We start from the raw sequence: 22,696 nt of genomic DNA on the forward strand, positions 1-22,696 counted from the left end.
AGTGCCGTGTGACGCACGTTGTTTGACATTTACATCCTGTGAAATGAGGAACCCACAGAATGCACACACCCATAAGGTGCACAAGACTACACCTTATGTGCAGTGTGTGTGTGTGTGTGTGTGTGTGTGTGTGTGTGTGTGTGTGTGTGTGTGTGTGTGTGTTTGAGCGACATACTTGACGCCACCCCTACATAAATCAGTGCCCCACTTGGGCCACCCCAGTCAGTAAAGTCTGGACTCCCCTGCTTCTGTGAACATTTGTTGTATAAACATGCTGGTACAACAAATGCTTCATTCTGTGTAGTCAAACAAGATATTTGTCAACTTCAGGGAAATACACCTGCACATCAGGTGTGGTCTCATGCTTCTTATGGGTTTGTGCACTATGTGGGTTCATCATTCCACAGATGTGAATATCAAATAATGTGCGTCATACGTCACTGCTACAATTTGCGGTCAGTGTTTTCAATATTCACAGTTCACTCCTCTAGTTTCACACATGAAGATCAGTTTCCTGCTCATGTTTAGTTGTTCTCAGGCTGTGAAAGCAGTTGTATGATGTCGTCTGCCTCTGGAGGAGAATATAACCTTGATGATGTCACAGTGATGTCATCAGAATCTCAGATTGAGTTTGGAGATTTAAAATGTACAACAGAAATCTCTTCCAAACTCTAATTGTATAATAGATGTTCATGTTTACCTGCGATGAGCGACCCTCGCCCAGAGACAGCTGGGATTGGCTCCAGCAAAAAAAAACCTGTGACCCCATAAAATGGATAAAGCGGTTACAGACAATGGATGGATGTTCGTGTTTACAGGCGGGGACGGTCGGATAAAAGACGCTGCTGAGTTGCATTTTGGGAAGCGTAGGAAGTAGGAAGTGTTTTCAGAGATTCACCAACATTAGGGACTGAAATTCAAAATACTGTTTTGATTTCACCAGTTTTCTTTAGTTCATTTCATTCAAGTACCTCAACACTTTTAGAGGTGCAGTACTACTGTAAATCACTGGAGTATTAATAGATAAATCAACATGCACAGGTGGTTTTAAAGTAGAAAATTGTCCCAATGGAAGTTATTTGTGTCATCGTACTCTCTTCATCGCGTTTCAGTTTTTGTCTTTCTTCTGTGGTGTTTCATTCTGTCAAGGCTGAAATGAACAACTGAAGTATGAAACCCTGAACATGAAGTGTGGCCACTTATTTTTACAAGAAGTCCACATTATCAGAAAAACATGTTTAAGATAAAATTCAACATGATTGACTTTGAGATAACTTAAAATGTGGAGAGAACAAGCTTGAAATATTCTCCACAATCACAGCTGCTCTCGGCTTCTCTCTTAACATCTTTCTCACAATATTATGAGTTAAGTTCTTTGTGTTCATGTTTTCACTTTCAAATACTGCACCTTTTCCCGAAATATTAGAATTGTCCTTTCTTCATTATTTTGACTAAATCCTGGACTTCTTGGACTTTAAAGTACTTTAAATCATAAGTTTTTAACTCAAGCTTGAAATCAATGGATAACCTGAAACCATTTCTGTTTAATTCTTTATTGGTTTTAGAATTAAAAGTGATTCATCAGAACACAATCAGTAATGCTCCATTACATTCATGAAACTCACCCGCCTCCCACACATAGTCACTTAAAACACACAACAACCACAGATTCAGTCTCATCGGTGAAGCTGCACAGGATCACAAAGAGGAGCTTCAGACATGTTCAGATGTGTATAAAGAGGAACAAACATCCCACATACGCACATCTGGTGTATGTGACCGCGCCTCAAGTGTGTTATAACGTCATTTGTCATATGACAATTCTTATTGACACTTTCGGTTTTGAAATTGTACGATGTGCTGAACAAGTATGACAACATTAACAATCTCTAGGAGAGTATATGATTTCCAAATGAACAAAACAAAAGTATGGTGAAGTACAAGAGTGACAATTGAATAACAGTGCTTTTAAATATTAACTTCTCACGGAAAATGTAATTTTAGATACATATATGCATAAATACACATGCACACCAAAGAGAGAAGAAACAAAAACTCTCATTATTTGATTTTTAAAATTCAAGCATCATTATCAGCATCAAATATCCAGAATCACTATTTGCACACAATACGTCACCTCAGCATCTTATTCAAAGTTAGAACATTAGAAGCAATAAAAGAATATAAGTCACAAAATCAAAAGCATTTTCTTTTTTTCATTGAACACATTTTTTTGTCAGAGCTAATTCACAACATGTTTCATTAATGTTCCTGAAACTCTGACGCTCATCTGTTCATTCAGATACAGACATTTGTTCCTGACCTGAAGACACACAGAGAGATTCAAGTTTCATGATGAGTCCAAGAACTTGTAGAATCACTGATATGTCAAATGATGACATTTCTGAGTCGGCTTACCTCACCTGAAAATAATAACACATAGCATGTCTAGCTTAGACTAGAAAGTAGATGAGAAGTCTGTCGACACTGTCTGCTGTTCCATTTGAACAGAGAGAGTCACTGGTAATATCTTCAGTGGCAGTTTATCCAGGGGAGCAATGTATGGAAACAGCCTGTCAGTGAAAGTGTGTTTGAAGGTGTGTATGTGTTTGTTAGTATCAAGATCATAGAACGACAGTTTTCCTTTGTCAAAGTCCAGGTGAACTCTGATCCTCTGGAGATTCTTTACTGCAAGAATTTTATCCGGGAGTGGCGGAGAGGTGGCTGTGTATATTCCATCACAGAAACATATTCCCCAGTATCCAGTCAGTATTTGTCCCTTTCTCCGGACAGACTCCCGTAAGACACCTAGGGTCCAAAATGCATGATGTCTAACCTCAACATCCCAGTCATGAGTCCCTGAGTTAAAGGCCTCAGAGCCGAGGACACAGGGGTACATTTTAATCCTCTCTGGGTTTTCAGGAAGATTCAGTTTCTGTCCGCGTGTCACACTGGTCACGTCTTCAGACACAATGAGTTCCGAGTCAGCTGTGTTTGGATCCAGAATCACAGGAGAGTAGGAGACCATCTCCTTCATCTTGCTCCAGATGTTGAAGGTCAGGTTGCCCAGGTGTTTGGCCACGTCTATCAGAGCTCCTGAGTCCAGCCGTGGATCATCCAGCAGGGGGCGCTGCTGGACTCTTTTCACTGCAGCCTTGTAGTTCTGCAGGAATGAGACGTCTTTAGCTCTCAGTTCCTCCTCTGTGGTTTTGATTGTGTCTGACAGAGCTGCTATCTCTCTGCTCAGAGGCTCAATCTTCTTCCTCATCATCTGAGTCTTCTGCTCCTCTTCCTCCCTCAGAGCAGTGATCCTGGCCTCCTCTTCCTCTTGTAGAAACTTATGAAGCTTCTTAAACTGCTCTTTAATCTGATTCTCTGTGTGTTGGGCCTGGACCTTAATGTGTTCTGCTGTTTGATCAAAGTTTCCTTTAACTTGTTCAAAGTACTTAAGTTTGTCCTGTAAGGGCTTCAGGGGTTTCCGAAACTTTTCTTTGTGATCCTGTGCAGCTTCATTGATGGGACTGAATTTGTGGTTCTTGTGTGTTTTTGAATCTCTGCAGACGAGACACACTGGCTGCTGATGGTCCAGACAGAAGAGTTTGAGTCTCTCACCGTGCAGACTGCAGACAGCCTCAGACTCTGCTGATGCTCTCTGGTCTCTCTCCTGTAAGAAGGTCTCACACAGGTTCTTTAATGCCAGGTTACAAGGTGGATCACTCACCAAAGATATCTCCTTACAAACTGGACACTTGTGTGTTTGTGTCACTCTCCACCATGTCTCCATACAGTCTTTACATAAGCAGTGGCTGCATGACAAAACAACAGGATCTTTAAAGATGTTATGGCAGACCGGACAAGAAAGATCCTTTCCTGATTGAGAAGACATTTCAAGCTGAAAACAATGAAGGCAGACAGGGACGACGGCAAGTCAAGTTGAAAGTTCTGGTTTCCCTTTGTGTCGTAGCTCCTCTGAAACTTCTGTTTATGATGTGAAATCAGCAGCAGGTTGAAGTACAGTATTCCAATAATCCCAGTGTTTCTTCCTTCGTACAGCCTCGTTGTGGAGTTTGGTCTGGTTTGTGAATATTGAAAATACTCGCCACAAATTGTTGTAGTGCCGTATGACGCACGTTGTTTGATATTCACATCTCTGGAATGATGAACCCACAGAACGCACACACCCATAAGGTGCATGAGACAAAGCCTTATGTGCAGGTGTATTTCCAGAAGTTGGGCCAGCCCTGAAACCTGATTACATCACTCTGAAGAGTGAGATGCAGGATGTTAGTTTTAAGAGTTGTGTTAATTAAGTATTTTGATGTTTGGTCCCATTCTGTGGTGTTCTGATTGGTATGTAAGAAACAGCGAGACCATGTAATGTTAGTAATTAAATTGTACAAGAAACAGTTGAATAGTGCTTTTTCAGCATGCGTGTGTGTGTCTGTTTCTGTGTGAGCAACATACTTGATGCCACCCCTACATAAATCAGTGCCCCACTTGAGTCACTCCAGTCAGTAAAGTCTGGACTCCCCTGCTTCTGTGAACATTTGTTGTATAAACATGCTGACAAAAGCAGGTTTTAGTGAACTGGTCTGACTGAGTCCAGTTGTTTCACCACCTGAATCCTCCATCCAAACACCAACAACAAGGAGTGACAGTCAAATTGGTCTCTCATCATCAACTGTGGTGGTTGTGAAGTGGTTATTGTATGTGTGTTATAACTTTCTGTGTCACATCACAAACACTTAGTTATTTTTGTATAACTTACACATTTAATCTGGGTGAAGCAGCGGTCGACTGGGAGGAGACGGTGTGTAAATGTCTTTTATTCTGTGTAGTCAAACAAGATATTTGTCAACTTCTGGAAATACACCTGCACATCAGGTGTGGTTGCATGCGTCTTATGGGTTTGTGCACTATGTGGGTTCATCATTCCACAGATGTGAATATAAAAATAATGTGTGTCATACGGCACTGCTACAATTTGTGGTCAGTGTTTTCAATATTCACAGTTCACTCCTCTAGTTTCACACATGAAGATCAGTTTCCTGCTCATGTTTAGTTGTTCTCAGGCTGTTAAAGCAGTTGTATGATGTCGTCTGCCTCTGGAGGAGAACATCACCCTGATGATGTCACAGTGACGTCATCAGAATCTCAGATTGAGTTTGGAAACTGAAATGTACAACAGAAATCTCTTCCAAACTGTATTTGTGGAGTTTGAAAGATGTTCATGTTTACAGGCAGGGAGGTTCTGATGAAAGATGCAATTGAGTTGCATTTTGGGAAATGTAGGATGTAGAAAGTGTTTTCAGAGATTCAACAACATTAGGGACTAAAATTCAAGCTTGAAATCAATAGACAATCTGAAACCATTAAATTTGTATTCTTTATTGGTTTTAGAATTAAAAGTGATTCATCAGAACACAATCAGTAATGTACCGTTTACATTCATAAAACTCACCCACCTCCCACACATAGTAACTTACAGTGAGTGCAAAATTAAACCTGAATCTAAAGTCTTTAATTTCAGAAGAAATAATGACTCTCTTTAGATAATGACTGATTGTACAGCTAGCGAAAAAGTGAAAGTCTTGGTTAAGATGATTCTACCACATTACATGTTTTAAAGTTATTTACAATGATTTGATTTTTAAATCTATATCATGTCCGGCTATAGAGCCCTATATATGGTATGCATCATGTTCTTTCATTTATCTGTGAATACATTATGTGATTTTTAAATTCAAACATCATAATCAGCATCAAATACTCAGAATCATACACGCTTTTCTCTTCTATATGCATACATGATATAACCTCATCAACTTATTTAAAGTAAGAAGTAAAATAATATGAGTAACAAAATCTAAAGCATTTGTTCATTGAACACTATCAGTAAATTTTTTTTGTCAGAATTAATGATCAGAAATTCACAACATGGTTCATTAATGTTCCTGAAACTCTGAAGCTCCTCTGTTCATTCATATACAGTCGTGTGTTCTTAATCTGACAATCTCAAACCATTTTTGGAAACATTTTTGTTTCATAAAAACTCAGAGCTTGTAGTATCACTGATATGCTAGACTAGGAAGTAGACTAGAAAATAGACCAGAAGTCTGTCGACACTGTCTGCTGTTCCATTTGAACAGAGAGAGTCACTGGTAATATCTTGATTGGCAGTTTATTGCGGGTGCCAATGTATGGAAACAGCCTGTCCGTGAAAGTGTGTTTGAAGGTGTGTATGTGTGTGTTAGTATCAAGATCATAGAATGACAGTTTTCCTTCGTCAAAGTCCAGGTGAACTCTGATCCTCTGGAGCTTCTTTACTGTGAGAACTTTATCTACAAGTGGTGGAGAGGTGGCTGTGTATATTCCATCAAGGAAACGCATTTCCCAGAATCCAGTCAGTATTTGTCCCTTTCTCCTCACAGACTCCCGTACAACACCTACGGCCCAAAGTGCATGATGTCTAACCTCAACATCCCAGTCATGAGTCCCTGAGTTAAAGGCCTCAGAGCCGAGGACACAGGGGTACATTTTAATCCTCTCTGGGTTTTTGGGAAGATTCAGTTTCTGTCCACGTGTCACACTGGTCACGTCTTCAGACACAATGAGTTCCGAGTCAGCTGTGTTTGGATCCAGAATCACAGGAGAATAGGAGACCATCTCCTTCATCTTGCTCCAGATGTTGAAGGTCAGGTTGCCCAGGTGTTTGGCCACGTCTATCAGAGCTCCTGAGTCCAGCTGTGGATCATCCAGCAGGGGGAGCTGCTGGACTCTTTTCACTGCAGCCTTGTAGTTCTGCAGGAATGAGACGTCTTTAGCTCTCAGTTCCTCCTCTGTGGTTTTGATTGTGTCTGACAGAGCTGCTATCTCTCTGCTCAGAGGCTCAATCTTCTCATTCATCATCTGACTCTTCTGCTCCTCTTCCTCCCTCAGAGCAGTGATCCTGGCCTCCTCTTCCTCTTGTAGAAACTGATGAAGCTTCTTAAACTGCTCTTTAATTTTACTCTCTGTGTGTCGGGCCTGGACCTTAATGTGTTCTGCTGTTTGATCAAAGTTTCCTTTTACTTGTTCAAAGCTCTTCAGTTTGTCCTGTAAGGGTTTCAGGGATTTCTGAAGCTCCTCTTTGTGATTCTGTGCAGCTTCACCGATGGGACTGAATCTGTGGTTCTTGTGTGTTTTTGAGTCTCTGCAGACGAGACACACTGGCTCCTGATGGTCCAGACAGAAGAGTTTGAGTTTCTCACCGTGCAGACTGCAGACAGACTCTCTCTCGTGTAAGAAGGTGTCACAAAGGTTCTTTATCACCGGACTAACAAATGGTTCAGTTTTTGAAGATCTTCTCTTACAAGCTGGACACTCGTATGTTTGATTGTCTCTCCACGATGCCTGCAGACAGTCTTTACAGAAGCTGTGGCTGCATGACAGGATGACAGGGTCTTTGTAGATGTCATGGCAGAGCGGACAGGAGAGATTCTTTTCTAATTGAGAAAACATTTTTTTCTAAGTGAAAACGCAGCAGGTGTAACGATGAAAGAAAAAATCAGTAAGTCATAGCTCCTCTTAATCCCCCATTTGAGATGTAGAATCAGCAGCAGGTTGAATTGAGATCCAGTATTCCAATACCTCCAGTGTTCCCAGTGTATGTCGTCCTTTCTGTGGCCTTTCTGCGTTGAATTCCTCAGTTTGGTCAGTTCCCGAATATTGAAAGCACTGGACACAAAGTGCAGCAGTGCCAAATGATTTATATCATTTGATGTTCAGATATGTATAATGAGGAACAAACATCCCACATACACCCATCTGGTGCACGTGACCGTGCCTCAAGTGTGATACAACGTCTTTTGTCACATGACAAATTCTTGTGGTCAGTGTTTTCAATATTCACAATTCACTCCACTAGTTTGACTCATGAAGATCAGTTTCCTGCTCATGTTTAGTTGTTCTCAGGCTGTGAAAGCAGTTGTATGATGTCGTCTGCCTCTGGAGGAGAACATCACCCTGATGATGTCACAGTGACATCATCAGAATCTCAGATTGAGTTTGGAGACTAAAAATGTACAACAGAAATCTCTTCCAAACTGTATTTGTGGAGTTTGAAAGATGTTCATGTTTACAGGCAGGGAAGGTCTGATGAAAGATGCTATTGAATTGCATTTTGGGAAATGTAGGATGTAGGAAGTGTTTTCAGAGATTCAACAACATTAGGGACTAAAATTCAAGCTTGAAATCAATAGACAATCTCAAACAATTTCTACTTTATTCGTCATTGGTTTTAGAATTAAAAGTGATTCATCAGAACACAATCAGTAATGCACCGTTTACAATCATAAAACTCACCCACCTCCCACACATAGTAACTAACTGTGAGTTCTTGTCTTTATTACATGGTCTAATGTTATTTACAATGATTTAAAAATGTTTTAACTGTATAATTGATTTATGTTGTTATTCTCTACTCTCATTATTTGACTTTTTTTAATTCAAGCATCATTATCAACATCAAATATTCAGAATCACTATATGCACACATGATGTCACCTCAGCATCGTATTCAATGTTAGAACATTCGAGGAAGTAAAACAACATAAGTCACAAAATCAAAAGTTTTTTTTTTTCATTGAACATTATCAGTAACATTTTTTGACAGAGCTAAATGATCAGAAATTCACAACATGGTTCATTAGATTTTCCTGAAACTCTGACGCTCATCTGTTCATTCATATACAGATATGTGTTTCTAACCTGTAGACACACAGAGAGGCTCAAGTTTCAAAATGACTCCAAGAACTTGTATTATCACTGATATGACAAATGATGACATTCCTGACTCGGCTTACCTCACCTGAAAATAATAACACATAGCATCTAGCTAAGACTAGAAACTAGGCCAGAGGCCAGTCGGCACTGTCTGCTCTTCCATTATCAGAGAGTTTCATTGGTAATATCTTCATTTCCTCTTTATCCAGGGTACTAATGTACGGAAACAGGCTGTCAGTGAAAGTGTGTTTGAAGGTGTGTATGTGCTTGTTAGTATCAAGATCATAGAACGACAGTTTTCCTTCGTCAAAGTCCAGGTGAACTCTGATCCTCTGGAGCTTCTTCACTCTGAGAACTTTATCTACAAGTGGTGGAGAGACGGCTCTGTATACTCCATCAAGGTTCACAATTTCCCAGTATCCAGTCAGTATCTGTCCCTTTCTCTGGACAGACTCTCGTACGACACCTAGGGCCCACATAGCATTATCACTAACCTCAACATCCCACTCATGAATCCCTGAGCTAAAAGCCTCTGAGCCGAACACACTGTGGTACATTTGAATCCTCTCTGTGTTTTCAGGAAGATTCAGTTTCTGTCCACGTGTCACAGTTGTCAGATCTTTAGACACAGTGAGTTCTGGGTGGGCTGTGTTTGGATCCAGAACCACAGGAGTGTAGGAGACCATCTCCTTCATCTTGCTCCAGATGTTGAAGGTCAGGTTGCCCAGGTGTTTGGCCACGTCTATCAGAGCTCCTGAGTGAGTGTGCTCCTTCATCATCTGAATCTTTTGCTTCTTTTCCTCCATCAGAGCAGAGATCCTGGCCCCCTCTTCCTCTTGTAGAAACTGATGAAGCTTCTTAAACTGCTCTTTAATCTGATTCTCTGTGTCTCGGGCCTGGTCCTTAATGTGCTCTGCTGTTTCATAGCAGACTGGAGGAGAAGGAACCTTTTCTTGTTCATAAGACATTTGAAGCTGAAAACAATGAAGTCCGACAGGCACGACGGCAAGTTAAGTTGAACGTTTTACTTTCACTTCGTGTCGTAGCTCCTCTGAAACTTCTGTTTATGATGTGAAATCAGCAGCAGGTTGAAGCACAGTATTCCAATAATCTCAGTGTTTCTTCCTTCGTACAGCCTCGTTGTGGAGTTTGGTCTGGTTTGTGAATACTGAAAATACTCACCACAATTTGTACCAGTGCCGTATGACGCACGTTGTTTGACATTCACATCCTGTGAAATGAGGAACACACAGAACGCACACACCCATAAGGTGCACAAGACTACACCTTATGTGCAGTGTGTGTGTGTGTGTGTGTGTGTGTGTGTTTGAGCGACATACTTGACGCCACCCCTACATAAATCTGTGCCCCACTTGGGCCACCCCTGTCAGTAAAGTCTGGACTCCCCTGCTTCTGTGAACATTTGTTGTATAAACATGCTGACAAAAGCACGTTTTAGTGAACTGGTCTGACTGAGCCCAGTTGTTTCACCACCTGATCCCTCCATCCAAACACCAACAACAAGGAGTGACAGTCAAACCGGTCTCTTATCATTGACTGTGGTGGTTCTGGAGTGATTATTGTATGTGTGTTATAACTTTCTCTGTCACATCGCAAACACTTATTTAGTTATCTTTGCATTATTTACCCATTTGATGTGGGTGAAACAGCGGTTGTCTTGGAGGAGACGGTCTGTAAATGTCTTTCATTCTGTGTAGTCAAACAAGATATTTGTCAACTTCAGGGAAATACACCTGCACATCAGGTGTGGTCTCATGCTTCTTATGGGTTTGTGCACTGTGTGGGTTCATCATTCCACAGACATGAATATCAAATAATGTGCGTCATACGGCACTGCTACAATTTGTGGTCAGTGTTTTCAATATTCACAATTCACTCCTCTAGTTTCACACATGAAGATCAGTTTGCTGCTCATGTTTAGTTGTTCTCAGGCTGTGAAAGCAGTTGTATGATGTCGTCTGCCTCTGGAGGAGAATATAACCTTGATGATGTCACAGTGATGTCATCAGAATCTCAGATTGAGTTTGGAGATTTAAAATGTACAACAGAAATCTCTTCCAAACTCTAATTGTATAATAGATGTTCATGTTTACCTGCGATGAGCGACCCTCGCCCAGAGACAGCTGGGATTGGCTCCAGCAAAAAAAAACCTGTGACCCCATAAAATGGATAAAGCGGTTACAGACAATGGATGGATGTTCATGTTTACAGGCGGGGACGGTCGGATAAAAGACGCTGCTGAGTTGCATTTTGGGAAGCGTAGGAAGTAGGAAGTGTTTTCAGAGATTCACCAACATTAGGGACTGAAATTCAAAATACTGTTTTGATTTCACCAGTTTTCTTTAGTTCATTTCATTCAAGTACCTCAACACTTTTAGAGGTGCAGTACTACTTTAAATCACTGGAGTATTAATAGATAAATCAACATGTACAGGTGGTTTTAAAGTAGAAAATTGTCCACATGAAAGTTATTTGTGTCATCGTACTCTCTTCATCGCGTTTCAGTTTTTGTCTTTTTCTTCTGTGGTGTTTCATTCTGTCAAGGCTGAAATGAACAACTGAAGTATGAAACCCTGAACATGAAGTGTGGCCACTTATTTTTACAAGAAGTCCACATTATCAGAAAAACATGTTTAAGATAAAATTCAACATTATTGATTTTGAGATAACTTAAAATGTGGAGAGAACAAGCTTGAAATATTCTCCACAATCACAGCTGCTCTCGGCTTCTCTCTTAACATCTTTCTCACAATATTATGAGTTAAGTTCTTTGTGTTCATGTTTTCACTTTCAAATACTGCAGCTTTTCCCGAAATATTAGAATTGTCCTTTTTTCATTATTTTGACTAAATCCTGAACTTCTTGGACTTTAAAGTACTTTAAATCATAAGTTTTTAACTCAAGCTTGAAATCAATGGATAACCTGAAACCATTTCTGTTTTATTCTTTATTGGTTTTAGAATTAAAAGTGATTCATCAGAACACAATCAGTAATGCACCGTTTACATTCATGAAACTCACCCCACACATAGTAACTTAAAACACACAACAACCACAGATTCAGTCTCATCGGTGAAGCTGCACAGGATCACAAAGAGGAGCTTCAGACATGTTCAGATATGTATAAAGAGGAACAAACATCCCACATACGCACATCTGGTGTATGTGACCGCGCCTCAAGTTTGTTATAACGTCATTTGTCATATGACAATTCTTATTGACACTTTCGGTTTTGAAATTGTACAATGTACTAAACAAGTATGACAACATTAACAATCTGTAAGAGAATATATGATTTCCAAATGAACAAAACAAAAGTATGGTGAAGTACAAGATTGACAATTGAATAACAGTGCTTTTAAATATTAACTTCTCACGGAAAATGTAATTTTAGATACATACATAAAAACACATGCACACCAAAGAGAGAAGAAACAAAAACTCTCATTATTTGATTTTTAAAATTCAAGCATCATTATCAGCATCAAATATCCAGAATCACTATTTGCACACAATATGTCACCTCAGCATCTTATTCAAAGTTAGAACATTAGAAGCATTAAAGCAATATAAGTCACAAAATCAAAAGCATTTTCTTTTTTTCATTGAACACATTTTTCAACATGTTTCATTAATGTTCCTGAAACTCTGACGCTCCTCTGTTCATTCAGATACAGACATTTGTTTCTGACCTGAAGACACACAGAGAGACTCAAGTTTCATGATGAGTCCAAGAACTTGTAGAATCACTGATATGTCAAATGATGACATTTCTGAGTCGGCTTACCTCACCTGAAAATAATAACACATAGCATGTCTAGCTTAGACTAGAAAGTAGATGAGAAGTCTGTCGACACTGTCTGCTGTTCCATTTGAACAGAGAGAGTCACTGGTAATATCTTCAGTGGCAGTTTATTCAGGGTAGCAATGTATGGAAACAGCCTGTCAGTGAAAGTGTGTTTGAAGGTGTGTATGTGTTTGTTAGTATCAAGATCATAGAATGACAGTTTTCCTTTGTCAAAGTCCAGGTGAACTCTGATCCTCTGGAGCTTCTTCACTGCAAGAATTTTATCCGGGAGTGGCGGCGAGGTGGCTTTGTATATTCCATCACGGAAACATATTCCCCAGTATCCAGTCAGTATTTGTCACTTTCTCCGGACAGACGCCCGTAAGACACCTAGGGTCCAAAATGCATGATGTCTAACTTCAACATCCCAGTCATGAGTCCCTGAGTTAAAGGCCTCAGAGCCGAGGACAAAGGGATGCTTTTCTATCCTCTCTGGGTTTTCAGGAAGGGTCAGTTTCTGTCCACGTGTCACACTGGTCACATCTTCAGACACAGTGAGTTCCGAGTCAGCTGTGTTTGGATCCAGAATCACAGGAGTGTAGGAGACCATCTCCTTCATCTTGTTCCAGATGTTGAAGGTCAGGTTGCCCAGGTGTTTGGCCACGTCTATCAGAGCTCCTGAGTCCAGCTGTGGATCATCCAGCAGGGGGGCGCGGCTGAACTCTTTTCACTGCAGCCTTGTAGTTCTGCAGGAATGAGACATCTTTAGCTCTCAGTTCCTCCTCTGTGGCTTTGATAAGCAGTGGCTGCATGACAAAACAACAGGATTTTTAAAGATGTTATGGCAGACCGGACAAGAAAGATCCTTTTCTGATTGAGAAGACATTTCAAGCTGAAAACAATGAAGGCAGACAGGGACGACGGCAAGTCAAGTTGAAAGTTCTGGTTTCACTTTGTGTCGTAGCTCCTCTGAAACTTCTGTTTATGTTGTGAAATCAGCAGCAGGTTGAAGTACAGTATTCCAATAATCCCAGTGTTTCTTCCTTCGTACAGCCTCGTTGTGGAGTTTGGTCTGGTTTGTGAATATTGAAAATACTCAACACAAATTGTTGTAGTGCCGTATGACGCACATTGTTTGATATTCACATCTCTGGAATGATGAACACACATAGTGCACACACCCATAAGGTGCATGAGACAAAGCCTTATGTGCAGGTGTATTTCCAGAAATTGGGCCAGCCCTGAAACCTGATTACATCACTCTGAAGAGTGAGATGCAGGATGTTAGTTCTAAGAGTAGTGTTAATTAAGTATTTTGATGTTTGGTCCCATTCTGTGGTGTTCTGATTGGTATGTAAGAAACAGCGAGACCATGTAATGTTAGTAATTAAATTGTACAAGAAACAGTTGAATAGTGCTATTCCAACATGCGTGTGTGTGTCTGTTTCTGTGTGAGTGACATACTTGATGCCACCCCTACATAAATCAGTGCCCCACTTGAGTCACTCCAGTCAGTAAAGTCTGGACTCCCCTGCTTCTGTGAACATTTGTTGTATAAACATGCTGACAAAAGCAGGTTTTAGTGAACTGGTCTGGCTGAGTCCAGTTGTTTCACCACCTGAATCCTCCCTACCAACACCAACAACAAGGAGTGACAGTCAAATTGGTCTCTCATCATCGACTGTGGTGGTTGTGAAGTGGTTATTGTATGTGTGTTATAACTTTCTGTGTCACATCACAAACACTTAGTTATTTTTGTATAATTTACACATTTAATCTGGGTAAAGCAGCGGTCGACTGGGAGGAGACGGTCTGTAAATGTCTTTCATTCTGTGTAGTCAAACAAGATATTTGTCAACTTCTGGAAATACACCTGCACATCAGGTGTGGTCTCATGCTTCTTATGGGTTTGTGCGCTATGTGGGTTCATCATTCCACTGATGTGAATATCAAATAATGTGCGTCATACAGCACTGCTACAATTTGTGGTCAGTGTTTTCAATATTCACAATTCACTCCTCTAGTTTTACTCATGAAGATCAGTTTCCTGCTCATGTTTAGTTGTTCTCAGGCTGTGAAAGCAGTTGTATGATGTCGTCTGCCTCTGGAGGAGAACATCACCCTGATGATGTCACAGTGATGTCATCAGAATCTCAGATTGAGTTTGGAAACTTAAATGTAAAACAGAAATCTCTTCCAAACTGTATTTGTGGAGTTTGAAAGATGTTCATGTTTACAGGCAGGGAGGTTCTGATGAAAGATGCTACTGAGTTGCATTTTGGGAAATGTAGGATGTAGGAAGTGTTTTCAGAGATTCAGCAACATTAGGGACTAAAATTCAAGCTTGAAATCAATAGACAATCTGAAACCATTTAATTTGTAATCTTCATTGGTTTTAGAATTAAAAGTGATTCATCAGAACACAATCAGTAATGTACCGTTTACATTCATAACACTCACCCACCTCCCACACATAGTAACTTACAGTGAGTTCAAAATTAAGCCTGATTCTAAAGTCTTTAATTTGAAAAGAAATAATGACTCTGTTTAGATAATGACTGATTGTACAGCTAGCGAAAAAGTGAAAGTCTTGGTTAAGATAATTCTACCACATGACATGATTTAAAGGTTTTCACAATGATTTGATTCTTTAAATATTTAATGTCCAGCTATGTAGCCCTATATATGGTATGCATCATGTTCTTTAATTTATCTGTGAATACATTATTTGATTTTTAAATTCAAGCATCATTATCAGCATCAAATTTTAAGAATCAGACACGCTCTCCTATATGCATACATGATGTAACCTCATCAACTTATTCAAAGTAAGAAGTAAAACAATATGAGTAACAAAATCTAAAGCATTTGTTCATTGAACACTATCAGCACATTTTTTTCATCAGAAGTAATGATCAGAAATTCACAACATGGTTCATTAATGTTCCTGAAACTCTGAAGCTCCTCTGTTCATTCATATACAGTCATGTGTTCTTAATCTGACAATCTCAAACCATTTTTGGAAACATTTTTGTTTCATAAAAACTCATAGAACTTGTAGTATCACTGATATGCTAAAAAGCCTTACTTAACCTGAAATAATCTATAGCATGCCAAACTGGAAGTAGACTAGAAAATAGACCTGAAGCCTGTCGACACTGTCTGCTGTTCCATTTGAACAGAGAGAGTCACTGGTAATATCTTCATTGGCAGTTTATTCAGGGTAGCAATGTATGGAAACAGCCTGTCAGTGAAAGTGTGTTTGAAGGTGTGTATGTGTGTGTTAGTATCGAGATCATAGAACGACAGTTTTCCTTTGTCAAAGTCCAGGTGAACTCTGATCCTCTGGAGACTCTTTACTGCGAGAACTTTATCTGGGAGTGGTGGAGAGACAGCTGTGTATTTTCCATCAAGTTTCACAATTTCCCAGAATCCAGTCAGTATTATTTCCTTTCTCTTGACAGACTCCCTTATGACACCTACACCCCAAGTAGCATCATGTCTAACCTCAACATCCCAGTCATGTGTCCCTGAGTTAAAGGCCTCAGAGCCGAGGACAGAGGGGTGCATTTGAATCCTCTCTGGGTTTTTAGGAAGATTCAGTGTCTGTTCATGTGTCACACTGGTCAGATCTTCAGACACGATGAGTTCTGGGTTGGCTGTGTTTAGATCCAGAATCACAGGAGTGTAGGAGACCATCTCCTTCATCTTGCTCCAGATGTTGAAGGTCAGGTTGCCCAGGTGTTTGGCCACGTCTATCAGAGCTCCTGAGTCCAGCTGTGGATCATCCAGCAGGGGGCGCTGCTGGACTCTTTTCACTGCAGCCTTGTAGTTCTGCAGGAATGAGACGTCTTTAGCTCTCAGTTCCTCCTCTGTGGCTTTGATTGTGTCTGACAGAGCTGCTATCTCTCTGCTCAGAGGCTCAATCTTCTTCTTCATCATCTGACTCTTCTGCTCCTCTTCCTCCCTCAGAGCAGTGATCCTGGCCTCCTCTTCCTCTTGTAGAAACTGATGAAGCTTCTTAAACTGCTCTTTAATTTTGCTTTCTGTGTGTTGGGCCTGGACCTTAATGTGCTCTGCTGTTTGATCAAAGTTTTCTTTAATTTCTTTGAAGACCTTCAGTTTGTCCTGTAAGGGATTCAGGGATTTTTGAAGCTTCTCTTTGTGATCCTGTGCAGCTTCACTAATGGGACTGAATCTGTGGTTGTTGTGTGTTTTTGAATCTCTGCAGATGACACACACTGGCTGCTGATGATCCAGACAGAAGAGTTTGAGTTTCTCACCGTGCAGACTGCAGACAGACTCAGACTCTGCTGATGCTCTCTGGTCTCTCTCGTGTAAGAAGGTCTCACACAGGTTCTTTAATGCCAGGTTACGAGGTGGATCACTCATCGAAGATATCTCCTTACAAACTGGACAGTTGTTTATTTGTTTCTCTCTCCACCATGTCTGCAGACAGTATTTACAGAAGCTGTGGCTGCATGACAAAACAACAGGATCTTTAAAGATGCCGTGGCAGACCGGACAAGAAAGATCCTTTTCTGATTGAGCAGACATTTTATGCCAAGTACTAAATACAGCAGGTAGAACAATGACAGAAAAAGTCAGTAATTTAAAGAAAATTATCTTAAAGTCACTGTCACCTTTAGTTATAGCTTCTCTTAATCCCACTTTTGAGATGTAGAATCAGCAGCAGGTTGAATTGAAATCCAGTATTCCAATACATCCAGTGTTCCCAGTGTATGTCGTCCTTTCTGTGGCCTTTTTGCATTGAATTCCTGAGTTTGGTCAGTTCCTGAATATTGAAATCCCTCAACTCAAAGTGCAGCAGTGCCAAATGACTTGTATCATTTGATGCCCAGTTATGTATAATGAGGAACAAACATCCCACAAACACCCATCTTGTGCACGTGACTGTGCCTCAAGTGTGTTATAACTTCTTTTGTTACATGACAAATTCTTCTTTTTTTGTTAACACTTTTCTTTTTGGATGTACTAAACAAGTATGACAACATTAACAATCTATAGTAGAATATATAATTTCCAAAAAGAACAACAGTATGGTGATTAAATGCAAACATCTTATAGTACAAGAGTGACAACTGAATTACTTTGCTTTTGAATAATACATTCTCAAGAGAAATGTCAAATTAAATACATATATGCACAAAAACATGCGCACACCAAAGACAGAAGAAACAAATAATAAAGATAAATTAAATGAATTACTTCACATACAAGAGGAAGTACGTTTTTTACTCAGTTCTCTAATTCAGTGGGAAAATGTTCAAGAGTATCAAAACATGCTCTTTTTTCAGTCACTAGTTTTAACAGTTTTAAGCACAATTTGCATAAATTCAAGAAAAAAACGTTTGTAAGATCATACCGAATATTATATCGTCTCTAGAGATGGAAGGTGGAAATGACAAATAATTCCCATGTTGTTGTCGCTGGCTGAAGCAGCACCCCTCTCTGGGTTTTGATGGTTGTTAAATGTCTAACAGTGTCAAAGTCATTATTGCACCTTAATTAAAGTCTACTGAAGGTAAGACTGGTGAAGTTTGCATTAGAGGATGTCGTTAACGGCTCTGTGAGGTTGTACTGAGCTAAATATCGTGAAGCTAACATGCTCACAACGGCAATACTGACATGCTGATGTTTTACAGGAAGTTCACAATGTTTAATATCTTAATTTAGCATGTTAGCATGATTGCTAATGTGCCAACTAGCACAAATAACAATGAATAGTTGAGGCTGATGGGATTGTCATTTGTTTTGCAAGTAGGCTATTTAGTCATCATGTTGGCCCATGAAGTGTCATGGCAAGAATTCTTTTATGACTTCTTTTGCGCCACCTCGCGATATGTTTTGTGTTCCCTGGCAATACTTTTTTCCTTCAGTTCCTTGTAAGACACGTTTAGGATCAAAGTCAACCTCTGAAGCTGCTCTTCACCGTCAGTGTCTCTTGGCTAGATAGATAGAGCGTACAGGCCAGCTGTCCGTTGCCGCCGGGCTGACCTGCTGCTGCTCTGCCACCGAGCCTGTCCGCTCTACCTGACGAGCCCAGAGACACTGCAGCTGCGACAGCCGAGGTGCTGGTGTGTTTACCGGCGGAGCAGATGCGGCAGGTTGTGTGCTGTCGCTCCCCCAGCAAACACACTGGCACTCTGGCACAACATCACAGGGAAACCACAAGCACAACCCATTAACACCAGAAGACCACTGAACACACTCTGAGGGAATAGCACACTTGTTAATTCTTGTCCCTTTTGTGATTTGATTAAACAGTTATCTAATCCTGGCCCAGGACTCCCTCCATCCCTCTGGTTGTACAGCGGGACTACTCTGTAAACCCTGTTTAGCCCTACCTGGTTCTGGTTGTAACTAATGTGCTTTGTCTAACAGTTATTAGCCTGATTCTAGCCGTGTCTGACCCTGTCTGGCTTTGTTTTATCTCTACAGACTACCTGGCTCTGTTTAGCCCTGGTTGGCCCTGCCTGGCTCAGTTAGGTTCTGTTTTGCTCTTCCTGGATCACTTTATCCCTCTTTTTGATCTGGTCTATGTTTCCCTGTTTGTCCCACTAGCTTAACCTAGCCTCTATTGACGGTGTGGCTGTGTTTAACACCATTTGGCCCTGCCTGGCTCTATTCAGCCCAGTTGGGCTCTGCCTGGCTTTGTGGTCGACATACTTTTAAGCCACACACTTAAAAGCTGCAGAATTAGAGGAGGAGGAGGAGGAGGAATCCCTGATGTTTCCATTGGCCGTGGAGTTCTTCAGGCTCACTCTGATTGGCTGGCAGAGAGTGAGCAGGGAATCCCTCAGGGCTCTCTCTGTCTTTGTCTCAGATTAAAAACACAAACAGTTCAGTCAGGCCTCACTGCTTCAGGTAGTCCTCCAGACTAGGACTGAATTTGCAGCCTGGTCTGCCTTCCTGCAGCAGAAAGCAACACTACAGCTGCTGTTTTCCAGCCCATAAATCTCTCTGGTTACTGCCAGTCTGCTGCTACAGCTGTCACATAGAAGGTACCTGTAATATTTAGCAAAGCAGGGTGAATCACTGCTAAGCAGAGTCAGAACAGAGGTGAATGAGGGAACTGGAATTTCACTGGAAGAGGCAAAGTGTCGGGAAACGTATCAGTTTCACTTCAGGGGCGAAATGAGGAGGTGAAGAAACCTGCTGAGTTCATGTTGCAGAGGGTGGAGAAGGAGAGCTGGCAACAGGACGAATCAGGAGGGAAGAGAGAAGGAAAATATATAACAGAGTAGAAGAAGCAGGAGTCCAGAGCTGAGGAGCAGAAAGGTGAGTTTTGTTGTTGAGTTGTTGAATTTATTAGGGGAAAGAAAAATGAAGTGTTGAACCAACTGGAAAAGAGAAAAGAGGCAGAGAAGTTTATGTTTGTCACACAGAAGGAATGAGATGAAAGTCTAGACGGTTAAATTGCTGTGGGCTGTGGAGAGCCGGCGGAGCAGAGCGGCGGCAGGAGCGCCGGTGGGCGGGGAGAGAGGAAGTGTGGTCGACAGGAGAGGAATTTAAAGTCCCATTGTTCTGGAGGAGCGGAGGCAGAGAGAGCTGAGGAGTCAAACCACCGACGGACGCTGGACAACATGGACGTGAGCTCAGCCATGGAGAAGGTAGGACAGAAACATTTATATCTGTACATCTGGAATTCTTTTTAATAGATACAGATTATCAACAGTAATGAGGAGGTCAGAGGTCAGAGGGTCAAACAGTCTGATGAGATGAAGCTGCTTCTGTTGATGGATCTGCAGAAACTCTGGGAGTCTGAGTTCAAGTGAACTTTACTGTCATTTTACGTACAGCATAGAGACAAAATATCAGAAAGCTTAAAGTTTAAAAGATGATCTGACAAAACACCCAGAAACGTCCCACATCTCTGTTTTCATTAAGTAATTAGAGTAAACAGCAATTTTGTTTCACCTCAAGTACATTTTTACGAGACAGGTTATTTTGTTCTATTTTATTAGGCGACACAGAAGCTGTAGTAGCGCTCATTAGAGGCAGTAAACCAAGTTAATATCAAGTTTGTAATATTTTGATTTAGGATTTCTCTACATGACTGCATTTTAAGAACTGGATGCTCAAAGACAGCAACCTACCTGAGTTACAACCGCTTGGTTAAGTTCATGAACCATAAAGGCTACAAGAGCAATAACTGGACTGGTTTTTCGTTGGAGTTGCCTTGTTAATGGTTGTACTGAAGTCTAATATACTTGTTTTATAATGGCGCTTTATAGGGAAAAAGCTGGCAAAGTTGGCAGCAAGGCTGAGTGACACCTCGATCTCAAGCTTTTCATGTTACATACACTTTTTTGGGTGGCTAGCTAGCTTTGGAGAAAGATGTGGTCTCAAAAGTTTCATCAGAAGTTGGCGGTATAGATTATGTCACGCACGGCTGTGATAAATAAACAAGTATAGGTCGTGGGTTAAAAACAAAACCAGTTTGCCAACTCCCCAGGAAACCAGTAAAGATGAAGATGACAAAAAACCAGTCGCCTTGGCTATGTAGGGCATGTGGTAATTAATCTGAGAATAGGAATTTTATGGGAATATCTGGGAAACTACTTCGTCTTCCTTTTCTCCTCCTCTTCCTCCTCTTGGAACGGGACGACTGTTCGGTCATGTGATTTAAATGTTAGCACAACGTCAGGACGTGTACAGAGAAGTTGTTTCCATCTTCCACTAAGAACATCAACTCTTTTGGAAAAAGGTAAATACCAACTCATGTTAGTTTAAATCTTTTTTTGTGAAATTGAGAAAGTGTGTGGCTTCCATTGGCCTTTTCTAACGCGATACTTCAAAATCGACACAGGAACAAACTGATGAAATTGAGACTAATGAGCTCAACACCTGAAAGTTATAATCCTGAAGAATTTCATAAAATCAACCCACAATTTTGCAGTTTTTTCAAGTATCAGCCACCATGTTTTTCCAGCTGAATCAAAATAATAGATTTTTTTTCCTCAAGGGACAGTTTCAGACTACTTGTAAACTCAAACACACAAACAATAAACTACACACATTAAAACAATCTAGAACACAAATATGATTATGTAAGAGAAGAGCTTTGTTTTGTAATTGCCTCTCTGCACAGTGGTTTCACTGTGGAGTCCAACTGTGCTGTGTGGGATTGAATTGCGTAACCTGGTACAGAGAGGATTCTCAGGAAAATATGCATGCATGTCCTGGAAGTGAAGTGGAAGACATGAGTTATGTGTCGGATGCCTTTTGTTATCTCTTCCTCCGGTTTCGTTAAAACAACATGAGTCTAAGGTTGCTCTCAACTTAGAGCAAATTTGTAGATACAGCAAAGAACGTTATTTTGACAAAACTCCAAATGACCGCTGAATTCTTTGGCAGAAACTGATCGGCTGTATTCATAATACTCCTTTTGATCTGAAGAACTCTGCGGAAGAAAATGCGTCTCAGCTGCCAAATTGTTTTCCATGGCGGAACAGTTTTTTTGAAATATTTTGGAAAAGCCTTGCCGTTCACACGTGTCGAAGGTACGATCAATCAAAATGGTAAAGAAGCAAAATAACCTGCCCAAGATGCCAAATGAGTTGGTTAAAGATAGATGAGACTCTAGTTGATTCAGACATTCTGCAAAAAATTAAATTGTGTCTCTAGAATAAAAAGCTGCAGTGAGTGATGGCAGGTTGGAGACTTTTTTGCTTCACCGTATCATTATATAAATTGCACAGTGTAATGGCTAAAGAAAAATGACCCATCATTAGATCAGTTCCCTGTAAACCTCCCTCTTGCCACCAGGCACAAAATATCCAAGGAAAAACGAAGGTTGACTGGCGATGCAGTCAAACTGCTGGAGGTTTCTAATTCAGTCAGTGAAGGTAATCCATGACCACCTGATCCCCCCCGCTGGGCCCGTTTTGGCAACTGTGCACAGTTTGTCTCCCACAGATGCCTCCTGTAATTGTCCATCCAGAGGTCACATCAGTCTGAGGCGGATAACCTGACGGATCAGTGTCACCTGTCGGGGGTTTGATCCCCACCCAGGGCTGGAAAAACTGCCATCACCAGGACGGAAATAACCACCAGCACACACACAGACACACACAATGGGTTTCATTGTGGGGACATTTC

The 22,696-nt window shown here is 40.8% G+C and overlaps 4 protein-coding genes and 1 pseudogene across 8 annotated transcripts in view; 1 reads left to right on the forward strand and 4 right to left on the reverse strand.

Annotated features, from left to right (window-relative positions):
* lmcd1 (LIM and cysteine-rich domains 1) overlaps positions 1–22,696 on the forward strand; it is a 68,431-nt gene that overhangs the window by 34,090 nt on the left and 11,645 nt on the right. The window contains exons 2-5 of one of the 5 annotated variants that reach the window (XM_030421254.1): positions 3,561–3,666; positions 16,803–16,908; positions 19,768–19,873; positions 19,981–20,205. In XM_030421254.1, coding sequence (XP_030277114.1) covers positions 20,179–20,205 — 27 coding nt within the window. In that variant the 5' untranslated portion in view covers positions 3,561–3,666; positions 16,803–16,908; positions 19,768–19,873; positions 19,981–20,178. Of the gene's footprint in view, positions 1–3,560; positions 3,667–16,802; positions 16,909–17,092; positions 17,155–19,117; positions 19,874–19,980; positions 20,206–22,696 lie in introns of those variants that run through there. The other 4 variants (XM_030421252.1, XM_030421255.1, XM_030421256.1 and 1 more) reach the window with 4 other exon arrangements.
* Positions 2,361–4,007, reverse strand: LOC115583964 (tripartite motif-containing protein 35-like). Its single transcript, XM_030421247.1, has one exon. It carries the CDS (start codon positions 3,884–3,886, stop codon positions 2,459–2,461), a length of 1,428 nt encoding a protein of 475 aa, XP_030277107.1. The 5' UTR covers positions 3,887–4,007; the 3' UTR covers positions 2,361–2,458.
* LOC115583965 (tripartite motif-containing protein 35-like) lies at positions 5,376–7,516 on the reverse strand. Its single transcript, XM_030421248.1, has one exon. The coding sequence runs from the start codon at positions 7,498–7,500 to the stop codon at positions 6,097–6,099; it is 1,404 nt and encodes a 467-aa protein (XP_030277108.1). The 5' UTR covers positions 7,501–7,516; the 3' UTR covers positions 5,376–6,096.
* Positions 8,234–9,926, reverse strand: LOC115583972 (E3 ubiquitin-protein ligase TRIM39-like). Its single transcript, XM_030421260.1, has one exon. It carries the CDS (start codon positions 9,729–9,731, stop codon positions 8,889–8,891), a length of 843 nt encoding a protein of 280 aa, XP_030277120.1. The 5' UTR covers positions 9,732–9,926; the 3' UTR covers positions 8,234–8,888.
* Positions 12,480–17,274, reverse strand: LOC115583975 (tripartite motif-containing protein 35-like; annotated as a pseudogene).

Source organism: Sparus aurata, chromosome 6 (assembly GCF_900880675.1).
Source record: "Sparus aurata chromosome 6, fSpaAur1.1, whole genome shotgun sequence".
NCBI classification, from domain to species: domain Eukaryota; kingdom Metazoa; phylum Chordata; class Actinopteri; order Spariformes; family Sparidae; genus Sparus; species Sparus aurata.